We start from the raw sequence: 13,239 nt of genomic DNA on the forward strand, positions 1-13,239 counted from the left end.
AGAAAAAGTTCCGGTTAATCCAGGGACTCCTTCCCTTGGGCAGAGATCACTCACCCCTTGATGACCTGGCCCAGGTCCTCGACAAAGCTGCGCTCCGAGTCGATGATCTCCAGGCTAGCCCGCTCCAGGACACTCATTGAGACCGTGTGGTGCGGATGATGGTGGTGGGGATCCCCTAGCTCATTCTCGCTCTCCGCCAGACTCTCCACACTCGCCAGATACGAGGTGGCAGCGTGCTTCCCGTGGAGCAGCTGATCGGATCCCGAACTGGAGCTGGACGAGGTGGAGCAGATGGAGGAGGACGACAGCGGGCGGTTGTTGAGGCGCTCGCTGAGGCGTGCGGCAAACTTTGGCTTGATGTCCGTGAGGCGGTCCAAGCTCTCCGCCGACAGCTTGTTGGCCTCCTCCAGCTCCGCCAGCTGCTCGGCCGTGGGCAGCTTCAGGGGCACTCCCGCGCCCAGGGTCGAGGCCTTGGCACTGAGGCTCTTGGTGCGGGCGTAGGTCAGCAGCGGGGAGCTGGTGATCGTTGATGCACAGGCGGCCGAGGAGCTTCTCACCAGCGGCTTGCTGATCAGAGGCTTGTTAACGGCCTCGATCAGCTCCGCATTCGGCCCCGCGTTGACCCCCAAATCGGCCAGAGTGAGACGCTCGATGTGCTGGGCGACCAGGTCAAAGTTAATGGTGTCCACCAGCTCCATGGGGCTCAGGGGCTCGCTGCACACAAACTCCTTGGGCCGCAGAGGGGCGGCCGGCGTGGAGGGGGTTGAGGGGGTGGAGGGGGTGGCTGGTGTGCCTGGGGTGGCTGGACGGGCGTGCTGCAGCTGTACACTGGTGGCCGCGAGCTGCTCCATCTCGATCAGCTTGATGCTCTGCTGGGACTCGTAGCGGGGAAGCGTCAGTTTGCGCGGCGAAAAGGGATTTCCATCAAAGTGGAACGGGGTTCCGGGGACGCTCTTGTTCGTGGGGGTTCTGTCGTCGTCCGACGGTGTCGCCGGATGTGGTTTTCGCGCCTTCTCCGAGGCGGCAAAGGTCAGGGAGTTGACGTACTCGTTGCTGGCGCCGAAGGTGGGCTCCAGTTCGTGGCCCCCTTGCGTGAACAGCTTGCCCGTGTTCTTGGACAGGGGGATGTGCGAAAGCTTCAGCTTGGGCTTGGACGTGGACGTGGCCACTGGCGGATGGCCTCCTCCACTGCTGCTGCTCGTCTTGACGTAGCGTCCCTGCGTGGGACTCCTTTGGGATAGCTGCGGGGATGATTGCGACTGCTGAGGCTGCGGCTGCTGCAGTGCCTCAATGTCAATGGCATCCACGGGCTCGGCGTCCGAGTGCGTGATGATGCGGTGCACGTTGGCCGAGAGGATGCGAATGTTGTTGCCGCGTCGGCTGCCGCTCGAGGCGAGGCTGCTGTTGCTGCTGCCTAGCTCCTGTCGCCGATGCACCAGGCGGCTCAGCTGTGCCCCATCCGGTTCGTCCCGCAGACCAGCCACCACCAGGGGCGGGGCACGGACGCTGGCTGCAAGCTGAGAGCTGGAGGCAGTTAGCGAGTAGCTGGCCGACTGATCATCGCTGGTGGAGACACTCGTGCCGCTCGATGTGGAGCTGTTGCTGCTGCTGCTGTTGCTCCTCTTGGGCGTCGATTCGCCACTGCTGATGTTCGTCTTGGCCTGCGCCTGCGCCTTGAGCTGGAGCTGGGCCTGTGCCTGTGCCTGTGCCTGGCTCTTGGTCTCGTGTGTCACAGTGGGAGCTGCCACGCCCGCGCTGGCAGCCAGGCTGTTCGTCAATGTGTCGTAGATGCCCAGCAGCGAAGGTGCCAGCTCTGTGGTGCTACCTGAAACGAGTGGAGCGACACGCAGAGCAGAGATTGTTAGTTGCAGTTTGGGGAGTGTGTGGGCTGTGTGTCTAACGCTCGAAACCACTACGATCCGATCCGATCGGATCGGATTGGATCGAGCCACAGAATACATAATTTTTGCGATATTTGCTATAATTTAGCTGCGTAAAATGAATTATGCCAGGGCACTGCCAACAGACGGCTGATGTATTGAGTTGTTTGGCCCCAGGATGCGGAGTCCGGCTCAGAGCAGAGGCCGCAGAGTCAGAATGTGGCCATCAGTCAGTCGGGGCAGGCGGCGGCGGCGGCGAGCGGGTTCTGGCCACGATCAGACCAAGTCTGCTGCATAAATAAGTAGGTTGCTATTGCCATTGCCCCCACCGCCTGTTGCCTGTTGCCTGTTGTGCGAGCGTGCCTGCCTGGCGGCCTGACATGTGAATTGATATGCCAACGCAACATGGCCAAAACCAAAACCACAGCCAGGTAACAGGCTGCAGTTGGCCAGCAACAAGCAACAGACAACAGACAAGAGGCAACCATGCCATGCAACCAACCATGCAACAGGCAACACAGTCAACATCGACGTCGCCGGCAATTGGCATGAACATTCCAAAGCCTGCTCATCATTTCTCACAAATGCTTCAATTAATCAAAAGCGCTCACAACTGTGGATTTAATAACATTATCGACACATACAAAGACACACACTCGTACGCTCTTGATATATAAATTATAGATCGCGTCAGTCAATAGTCAATAGAGCATGAAGCAGCCTTAACGACTGCTGATCGTTCGATCCCTTCCCTCTGCCGAAGGAAGACAAAGGACTGCAAATTGCTGGCCATGGAAATCGGAGAGGGATCGTGAATATTCTATAAATAAGAATGGAATTCCTTGGGGCGCTACGGAATCAACTCAGCGAGGATATCTCACTGAATCCCTCACTTCTTTCTGCACCCGGAATCCATCTTCATTGTGGCCTTAGTGGATGTGATTATCTGTTAGCACATTAAACTAACAGCCTGCTCCCCTCCCCTTCTGCTCTGGCAGAAGGCTGAGCAAATCAGCAATTAAGTTTTAAAGACAAAACTTGTGTGCCTCTCGGCCCACGTTGATCGGCTGCTTGGCTGTTTGGCTGTTTGGCTGCTACCGGGGAAAAGGAATGGCCGGCCAGAGCAGAGCTGGTTTTCAGCTATTTAGAATGCTGCAGGTATTAGCATAGACCCATCCTGCGTTCCAGTACTCCTCTTCTGGGGGCTGTGCGGCACAGTAGCCGACGGGGCACTTTTTCTTCTAATTGCGAATGGTGTCAATGTGGCTCCAGCGCGGACTCCGACTTCGGTGCTGGGCTCGAGGGGAGGCAATGCTGTTGGCAACATGTTGGGCAACATTTTGCAACGCCACGAACAACAATTAGTTTGCATGAGTAGTGCCACGCCCACTGGCAAACTTGAGAGGCTGTCCTGTCTAGAGTAGTCTCCCCAGTCACGCTGCCTCTCAAAGCCTGTCTTTTTCGGGACTGACTGACGACAAGTCGTAAACATGATTTGTACATTTAATTTTCCATCATTTTGTTTGATTATTTTGCAGGGGCTGCGCATGCGTGGGCCGCAGACCCATCCACTCGGGCATAGGATCCAGCAGCAGCCAATAGATACATAGATCGGATCGGAACGGAACGGAACGGAACGGATCGTACTCCTGCCTCCATGGTGACCCAGTTAAATGGCCAGACCAGAGCATTTTGCTTAATTGCCGAACCGTGGGCTGCTGTGCCGACAGGTTATCTCCCTCTCTCCCGCTCTCCCCCCCCCCCTCCCTCTCTGCTGACAGAGATGCTGACTCTAATCGCTGCCACTTGCCGGGGGAGCATTTAATTAAAGGCCAACAGCTGTGGCGGCTATTTCCAGCTATTTATGGCAGAGTCGCAGTCGGAGTCGGTGTCGGAAAGCCCGACAGGAATATCCTCTAATCTGGCCGTCGATCTTCGCCTGAAATATGCAACAAATTCTTCAGGCCTGTCGCACTGCCAGGCGGGGAAACAATGCCGTGACGGCAAAGTGCGGCTCGGCTCTCTGTCATTTTGCAATTTGCAATTGGAGTAGCCCCCTCATGGCCAGAAAGGGTGTCAGGGACAGAGACAGAAACAGAAACAGAAACCAAAACCAAAACCGAAACAGAGTCGGTTACGGGGCCTATGACAGTGCGGAGAGGCTGAAGTGTTGTCTGGTTTCATTTTCCAAATCCAAATCCCTTTAATGCCCCAGCGACAAAGTCCAGCCAGTCTGGCTTCAGGTGTCCCTCGCGTACCGCTGAGCGGAGCTCTTAAAGCTGGCAATTTATGGCTGAGCTGACACAATTTCATAAGGCCCCAAAGGCTCGCGGGCTAAAGATTACGCGATTGCGGCTAAAAATATCAGCGCAGCGCCCAAAGGTCATCCAGGTCCGTACCGAACCGGACCCGACCCGACACGACTCGACCAGGCAGAAGATCCAGCTGGCAGCTGCAGCGGTGGCGGCGGCGGCGGCGTTGACAAGATGTTGGCCAGGCGTCTGGGCCTGATTTATAAGCCAAGTGCAAGTCCCAGTCGCGACATTGAATTATGCGCGACGGTAGGGGAAAGTGCTGTCCGATGCCTATCGGAATTGGATTCGGCACGGCCCCGAAATCGAAATTGGAATCGGAATCGGAATTGGAATCGTTCAAATGCTGCACCTCTCCAGCGGCCAGCGGATGACATTTTGTTTATGCATTGGCCCCTCCCTCCTTGACGTCTTGGAACGTCTTGGATCGTCTTGGCCAGCTGTTGATGGCGTTAAATTAATGCGCTTAGTCGCCATCGTCATCATCGTCATGATCGCTGTGTCCGCGGTGTCCGCATCGTTGTCGTCTGGCAATTGATATTTTAATCGGCATTTCAGTTTGTCTGTCCCCGTGGCTTGAACTGGCCTGGCGCCATCGCTTGTCTGGTGTTTAGGGAAATGCTGGCCCATTGCTGGCCCCGGGGATGGGGCGGGGTGCTGTGCTGTGGTGTGGGGCCACTGGCTGGCATTATCAACTGTGAACGGCCGCCAGACGTGTCCCAAGCGCTCATGGCTTATGGGCACGCATCATTTTGCAACTGCCAATTAAGTTGTTATTCAATGCGACTCGGGCACACATCTGCCCCGATAAGAAGCCGAAGTAAAACGCAACTTAATTGAATCTTTAAGCTGAAACGTAAACTGCGAAACGGAAGCAGAATGCACACGTGAGCCGCATGCCTAGGACACATGTGTGGAAAATGGCCAGGAAGTCGTAAAATCGAATCCAAATGCGATCAATCTTAGGGCAGCATTCCAAAAGTTCAATAACTCAAATGTTCATCTACAAGAAGAGTACGAAAGAAAACCCATCGGGCCCATCCTTCAAGCAGATCTCCTCCATCTGATGCTCGCTAAGAGGCATTTATGATTTCTTGCGGATTAGCGATCGTTTCCGCTTTCCTCTACAAATAGTCTGGAAATTCTTTTCAAATTGCGCGAATCTTCCAGACGCATAAGCATACAAATTCTCCAAGATGCTGCTCCCTCACGGAGTGCGGCATACAGATTTCAAATGTATTTTTAGCCCACGAGTTCCGTAGCCGCCGCCTGCCCCTGCCTGGCCACGGATCAGAGGCACTTAAACGGCCCACCACCACCACTCCTGCCACCCCTTCCTGCCACCGTTGAGTGGATGCTCATCCAGGCCAACGCATTGGCAAACAACTTGGCTACTTTTGCTTTTAGTGCCTAGCACTGGCTGAGGCTCCTTTGGCGTTTCCAGCGAAAAGTGAAATCCTTTTAAAGCGGCAGCAAACAAAAATCTAGGAAAATGTCGCCGCCAAAAAGTTATAAATCTTGTTCATATTTGCACGTGAAAGACAGAGCTCTGTGGCACAGCTAGAGCTGGAGCCAGAGCCAGAGCCAGACTCAAACACAGATACTCAGCCGGAGAGCCGGGGGAAGCCATAAATGTCACATGGCCTGGCCAAGAGGCAGGCAGGCTGGCAGGCTGGCAGGCGTGCAGACGGACAGACAGACAGACGGACAGGCCTGGCATATTAGTTTTCCTCGGAGCGGTGTGCGGCATGGCAAAACGTGCTAAATTCCATGGGGCAGACATCCATTAAACAGCACAGGCCCACGACCAGGCCACGCCGAAACATGCCAAGGCTAAAAAGTGCTAAAATCGCATAAAACATGGCTGCTGATTCTAAATTAACTTGCGCCAGCACAGGCCCACACCACAGTGGTTCGACATCGAACATTGCACTCTTAACAATTCCAAATGGGATTCGGCATAAGCTTCACTGTATGAAAGCAGCATTACTACCTTGAAGTCTTTCTTTTCAATTTCAGAACTATCTTCATTCGTATCGTTGTTCTGCAAATGTTCATCTTCAAGTTTTAGTCAGTCATTGGCCCACTGTGCCCTCCTCTGTCCTGTCCTGGCATGCGACACTTCACTGTAGGAGCACCGGAGAAGCCAGAGCTGTTGCACTTTGCACTCCAGCCCGGGGAGGAGGAGGAGCCGGAGAGCTGAAGAGCTCCCCACCTAGACACAACATCTCGTGCATTCTCAATGACGTACTGCTTGACTCTGGCATTTCAGAGTTGCAGCTAAAGATGTTGCCCATAAACATCATAAGCATCCCAGTCCCAGTCTCGAACCCCCCTTCCCTTTCCCTCGCTGGCCTGGCTGTCTGTGATGAATGACAAATGCGCGAAATGCATAAAAGTGTGAACAGATTTTAGCCACTAAATATAGCCGCCTCAGCGGAAATGGCAACAGCGAACAAATTCGCTGGTAAAAACTAATTTCACTCGAGTCGCAGTTCCAGTTGGAGTTCCAGTCTCCGTTCCAGCCTCTCTGCCAAGCCCCGTTTCAGATGGAGAGACCGAAAATGGCAGGGCATTGGCCTTATGCTAATGTTTGCCTGGCGGTGCCAAATATGGACGCCAGTGCAGATGCAGATGCGGACAACGACCATGATGGGGATACTCGTATGGCCATGACCAGTTCAAGGGCTCGGTGAAATTGGCTTCAGGCACGATCGCATAAGGCCAGATAGAGACATCACCATCACCGCATTGGCAGTGCGGTGGAGAGGCAGTGGGGGTGGCGCCATTGCGTAAACTGAACAATCACATTTAATTAGCAGATGGAGCTGCAAATATGGAAAGTAGCAGCGCCATTGCATTGACCTCCGCCTGGGAGACGCCATGGCCTGGGTAAACAGAGCAGCTGGGGGTGAGACGCTAATCTCTGCGGACAGGCAACATTTTCATGCGGTTTAAGGTGTCTCTGTGTCTACGTCTCTGCGGTTTTCGCTTTCGAAATCAATTTTCCCCCATATCAAATACGCATCAGCCAAAAGCCGAGAGTCGAGAGCACCAAAGACAGTTAGACCGAGGGAGAGGGCAGGAAATGTCAATCAGAGCTTAGGTCTTTTGCTCGCTCCGTGATTGATTAGAGTACGAGGGCTCCAATAAGTGGAGCAGTGGATTGCATAAGGGATTGCAGTAGGCAGCGTGCAGCGACGTGGGAGATACTGCTAACCCAGTCAAGCCATAGCTCAAAACGTCACTCAATCAGTCAGTCAGTCAGTTAGTCAGTTAGTCAATCAGTAGGAGCCAGAGTCACAGTCAGAGTAAGAGTAAGAGACTGTGCTTGTCTGCCAGTTTGAAGGCCAAGAGTCTAAAGTTGAGTGTGGATGGCCATATTGACTCTAGATAGTAGTGGGTCCCTCTCCGGTCCACCTGGAGAGGGCTCACTGGCTTACCGCTAATGAGCTCCATAAACATGTTCACCGTGCGTCGCTTGGATAAATTTGCATTCCTCCGCTGGCCAAGATATCAGTTTGTTAACAGTGTTAACAAGTTCTGCAGCCTGTCTGTATGACAAGTCAATCTGCGTCCCAATCAGCTAGAGTCTTCACTTCGGGTTCGCTGAAGGTCAGCGATACGATCCCAGTGCACTGCAGTGGTTGGGATTGATTGGGATGGAGTGGAATGTTTCCCACTAAGGTTACATCACTTCAATGCCTGATCCCATCATCATCATCGTTGATGGGTGGATGACAGCCCGAGAAATTAGCGACTGCCATCAAATGAAAGCCAAGAATGGGCATTAGAGGCCGCATCGATCCGCCAGGAATGTGGAGAGCCTGCCCCAACTGGAGCTGCCCATAAGCGGAGCTGGAGCTGTGCCATATGCCGCCCAAAGCAGTGGACCACATGCCAGCATAGCATCCAATGTCAATGCTTTTGAAAGGCATCAATTAATGGTCAATGCTCTCTCAAAGTGGTTCAAAGATTTTCCAGCGAAAAGATGCCACAGGCAGGACAGAGTAGAGCAGACCAGACCAGAGAAGAGGAGAGCGGAGCGGAGCGGAGAGATCGCTTAAATGGCAGAGAACGCGTTTGAGCCACGGCCAAAGTGTCTGTCCAAGATTGGTACAACGACCAGTGGACCACCGGCGTTGCATGCAACCAACAGCAGCAGCGGCAGCCATAATTGGCAAGTGGAAAACTGCAACTCAGTGCAGCCATAAAAAGCAGGTCAGGCCAAAACAATCAAATTATGGCCACTTCTTTAATTGATGCACAAAAGATCTGCCTCCATGCCGAATGCCGAATGCTGAACGCTGAATGCCGCCCATTAACTGGCATCCACGAGGAGGCATCTGCTCTGGTCAGCAGTTTGGCTTTAAGTAGTACTGGAATATCCATTGGAATTGTGGCATCATAAAATTTCACTGCCATGGGCAGCCTGTTCTGTCCATCGGTAATTTACAGCCAGCAATGCTCCGCCGATCTGAGGAGCAAACATATGTTAATGAACCAGCCACAGACACAGGCCCAGGCACAGGCCCAGGCACAGACATAGCGATCGGTGTATGGAGATGGCTATGAGGACCACGGCGAAACGACGACGATGGCGTGATGAAAGACAGGAAAAGGCGAGCAACAATTTAGCGCTTTAATTTGATGGCCCTGGCTGGGGCAGGAGCTGGGGCAGGAGCTGGGGCAGGAGCTGGGGCAGGAGCCACACCAAAGTCGAGTGCAAATTCTATCAACAGCTCCGTTCCAGCCCAGGACCTGGACACGGGCAAAGAGCGTTAGATGGCCAACACTAGATGTGGCTGGGACTGCGCTTCGAAAGCAATTTATTTTAATTACTGCCTGGGCGACTGGAGGCTTCGATGGTTTCAATGGATGCCTGACTAAGCTGGTGCCTGGAATGGCTGAATGGCTGAATGGCTGTGGCCGAAAAAGTGCTAAAACCCTAACAAGAGAAATCAATTTTCGCGGTTCTCGATCCGTGGAAGAGATGGTTGCCCTGTCCCTTACTCGCGTCTGGAGTCCATTGAACTCTGGTCTGGGGCTGGGGACCCTCGGGGGTCTTCATTTGAATGGACTTCCGTCAACAGGCAGGCAGCCAGGCTCAAGATTCTAATTGCAACATGCTGCAAAGTAAGTGCGGACACTTGCAATTAATAAGAATTGCTGCTGCTGTGGCTGCTGCCAGAACACCGAGCACAAGGAGCCCATAAAAGTGACTGTCTTCCTCTTGGTCCAGCTGGAGTCGGGGATGTTGGTCCTCCTTCTTGGGTCTCGGTCTGGGTCTTGGGTCTTGGGTCTTGGATCTGTGGCCATAGCCAAAGGGCTTGCGTCGGCTTAAGGAATGCGGCGTAACGCCAGCAACATTTCACGCTTAATTATAGACGCCAAGCGCTAGGAATCTTTCATAAAGGAGAGAAGGGGCTCTTGTCTGTGGTTCTGGCTGTGGCTGTAGCTGTAGCTGGATCCCGATGAGGATAGGCATTTCCTATTGCCATCATCTAATGCCAGGGAAGAGCTCGCCACGTTTATTTATGTGTGGGCCGTTGTTTTGTAATTTAATAAGCAATGCAAAAAGGGGCGCGACAAAGTCGGAGAATGGCTAAGGAATTCGATCCGAAGCAGGAATACTCTCTGGGCTCTTGGCCAATCCACCCACACACATCCCCGTCCCCGTCCCCATCCACAACCAGATCCACATCCACATCCACAGAAAGGCAGGCTCAGGCACAGGCACACGCCGTTGACGCCTGCGATGAGGACGGAGACGACGGCGCCAGGCCGATGGAAACTGCTGACTCAGATGGCAGAGTCGTTGGAGGAATGCAGAAATGTTGCTGCAGCATAATTCATAGGCAATTAATAATTGGTTGCACAAGCGCACACACAGAATACTGCCACATTTTGCTGCCCGGAGCCAGAGGCGCCCAACACGATGGCTAAGAATAGCTCCCACCAGAGACCTTTGACCTCAGATCTCTGCTCTTCAGGATATTGTGACTAATTATTGAACCAATTGAACAGAACTCCCAAGAGGATTGTATTCCTAGCAAACCTCTGGCCACTATCCCTCAAAGAACATTCACTGGACATTCATCAGAGAGTGAAAAAAATGCATCTGATGGTAGAGTGAATATACAGTACGAGTATCTGTGTATTCTATAGATATTTGTGGGTCAAGTTTAGTGTCAGAGCCTTGGACATGGCTCCCCTTTTTTTTGTCTGGCTCTCTAATTAAGCCACAATATTAATTTATGGTAATTGAATACTTCAGTGCCAGGCCCGAGGAGAACCGAATAAATAGAAGATTTATTTTGTCTGCAGAGTCCCGAAGCAGCCACAAATTGCTGGCAATTTCAAAGGCCCAGGCATCATTATTGGGGGCCCCACAATCTGGAGAAGATCTCTACAATAATTTGCGCCAATTAGAAGCATATTCAGAGTTCCATTCAAGTGGATTTTGGGTCATTATTATTGAGTTCCCGTCTGTCTGTCTGTCTGTTCAGTGTGTACGAGTACGAGTAGTATGTGCAATGGGAAGACATTCGGAATCGACTTCAGATTCCGAAACAGAAACAGAAACATTAGGCCCCATCGACGGCCGATCGACTGGAGCTAAATATAGTCCCGTGGGCGCAGCTCCTCCTCCTCCTCCTCCACCTCCTGCTGCAGCCATCGAGGAGGCAACATGATGTTGAAATTTTGATTGCGACATTCTTTCGCCCATTCTTTGTACAAATTGTGCCATGGAATGGTAATGGGAATGGGTCTGGTTTTGGTTCTGGTTCTGTGGCAATGCTTCGGCTGGGATTTTGGGCTGTTGGGCGAGAGTTTTGTGCATTTGATTTACGGCAAATGGCCATGCTGACACGCCGCAAAGCTTTCTGCCCAGCGATTGCCTGACCCCAAAACAGAGAACCCAGCCCCGGACCGTGGCCCGTTTCTAATTAAATTCTCTTCGTGTGTCTGACTGCGACACGCCATCATTATCACCGATTTCTAGCCGCGTTTGGAGCGTTCGGATCGTTTGGGCTATGCAAATTCAATGGAGCCATCGTGCTGGGATGTTACTGCAATGCAACCAGTGGTCTCCTTTCCACACACAAATGGGAGACGTTTCCTTCAGTGCTCTGTGGCACCTGCAGCTGGTATCGGATCGTGATCGGTGGTGGGCGTGGCAGCCAAATGTGTGCACTAATGGCCGCACAATAACAACAACTAATGACTAAATTTCACATGCCACACAACTTTTTAGGAAGCAAATGTTAATTAAATTTAATCACGTTTCAAGGCAGCACCACCACTGCAGTGGTGCCACCAGCGACAACATTTGCCAGTTCAAAGGTTAAGTGAGTGCGCCAAAAGTGGCCGCATTCGGCTGCAGGCGACACACCCCAAAATGAGAGAGAGAGAGAGTGGGAGATCGAGGGGGGGGACACCAAACAAAAGCCACGAACAAATCCGGACAACTTTTCACAACCAAACGGGCGTATCAGCAACGCATCAGCAACATTGTGTAGCTATACCCTTCCAGAGAGGGTACCGTGAATCGTATTAGAGCTTTGGATGCCAGTGAATAAGTCAGAGACTTTGCCTCTATCCCTTTTGGAAATCTCTTCCTCCTCCAAAGATAATCCAATCAAAACTCAAGAAGAAGTAGTTTCCTTTGGATATCTGATTCTGATCACTATATCGATCGATCTGCAAGGGTATCAAAGGCTTCGGAGCTGTAGCTGGAATTTCTGCACTGTTTTTTTGTTTTCTTTGCGGGCATTGCAGGTTGCATTTCGTCGCTTGTGGCATAAACGCCAATTATGTGCAACATATGCATGTACGCGGAGAGGAGAGCACAGCGGAACGTGGCATGTTTGCCAATTTTTCATTTCCTGCAATGGCCAAAACAACAAAACCCGAACCTGCCGCCAGATCTCAGGTTGCGGCTGCCGCTGCCGCTGCCACTGCCGCAATTGTGGGGGGAAGATGCGAGTGCAGCGATAAGGCGCCAAATGGGCAGCGGGCACCACGGATCGGATGGAAACAGCCTTGGAAGCAGGCGCAGTTGACTTGCCTGTGCGCCTGTGCGCCTGCCTCCCAGTTACTCCATACATTAGAATGACGGCAGCAAACACATCCACAGCCTGCAACTGCAACTGCAACTGCTACCTCCATAGCAATTGTCATTTTTCATGGAAACAGAGACTGCGACTCCGAAGGCAAATCGCGGATAACTCTGTCGGACTGCCAGAGCGGCATGCAAATTGCCGTAAATTGAATTTGTCTGATTACGTTTGCGCCCCAGTCGCAGTCTCAGTCTCAGTCGCAGTCGCACTCACAGTCCGGTAATCGATTGTCTCGGGACCAGAAAGCCAGAGCAGGCTCCGGCACCGGCACCGGCTCCTCCTACCTTCAATATTTACTTTGCAGCAGGATTCGATCGCAAGAAAAAATGAAAAATTGTGCCAGGAAAAGGCTGGGAAGGAGGCGCAGTCGGACCAGCAGATAAATGATGGCATTCGAATTGCATTTCGATGATTGCGAAATTGCCGAGTTGCAGATGCAACGCACAGAGAAATTGCAAGTACTATGTGCCTCATGTGGCACCACAAGCTGCGAGTGCCTAATGGAGATTATACAGTGTGGGAAGGCAGGAGGCCTGGAAATGGTTTCCCTAAGCAAAGAGATGGATGGCCACAGCAGATTTTGGTATAGTCTGGAGGATGGATTCAGATCGATTCAGGTTGCTCGGCGGATGTTTATCGGTCCACGTCCACGTCCACTGTCACAACAAACACCATATCGGATTTCCCCCCGAGGGAGACACTTTCGATTGGGTTCTCACGCCGCTTCTGTGATCCGTCGGAACTGCTGGGGTGATGCATGTTTATCAAAGTGAGTCATGCCCCAATCGGTGTCGTAAATGCCTCCTTCGTGAGTGTGTGCATGCGGCTGTGTGTGAGCGGGAAGGGGAAGGGGAGCTGTCAAAATGCGGCACCATCGCGTGGAGCCTGGCTCTGATCCAAACAAAGCGCAGCTGTTTCACACTG

The 13,239-nt window shown here is 52.5% G+C and overlaps 1 protein-coding gene across 3 annotated transcripts in view; it reads right to left on the reverse strand.

The window, feature by feature from the left end:
• The window catches only part of LOC108159815, a 41,853-nt gene that overhangs the window by 5,679 nt on the left and 22,935 nt on the right, over nucleotides 1-13,239 (reverse strand). For all 3 annotated transcript variants that reach the window (XR_001775356.2, XM_017293385.2, XM_017293386.2), the window contains exon 2: nucleotides 55-1,825. Coding sequence is in view for 2 of the 3 variants with exons in the window: in XM_017293385.2 (XP_017148874.1) it covers nucleotides 55-1,825 (1,771 nt within the window). In the remaining variant the exon portion in view is untranslated. The remainder of the gene's footprint in view (nucleotides 1-54; nucleotides 1,826-13,239) is intronic.

This window comes from Drosophila miranda, chromosome 3, assembly GCF_003369915.1.
Source record: "Drosophila miranda strain MSH22 chromosome 3, D.miranda_PacBio2.1, whole genome shotgun sequence".
NCBI classification, from domain to species: domain Eukaryota; kingdom Metazoa; phylum Arthropoda; class Insecta; order Diptera; family Drosophilidae; genus Drosophila; species Drosophila miranda.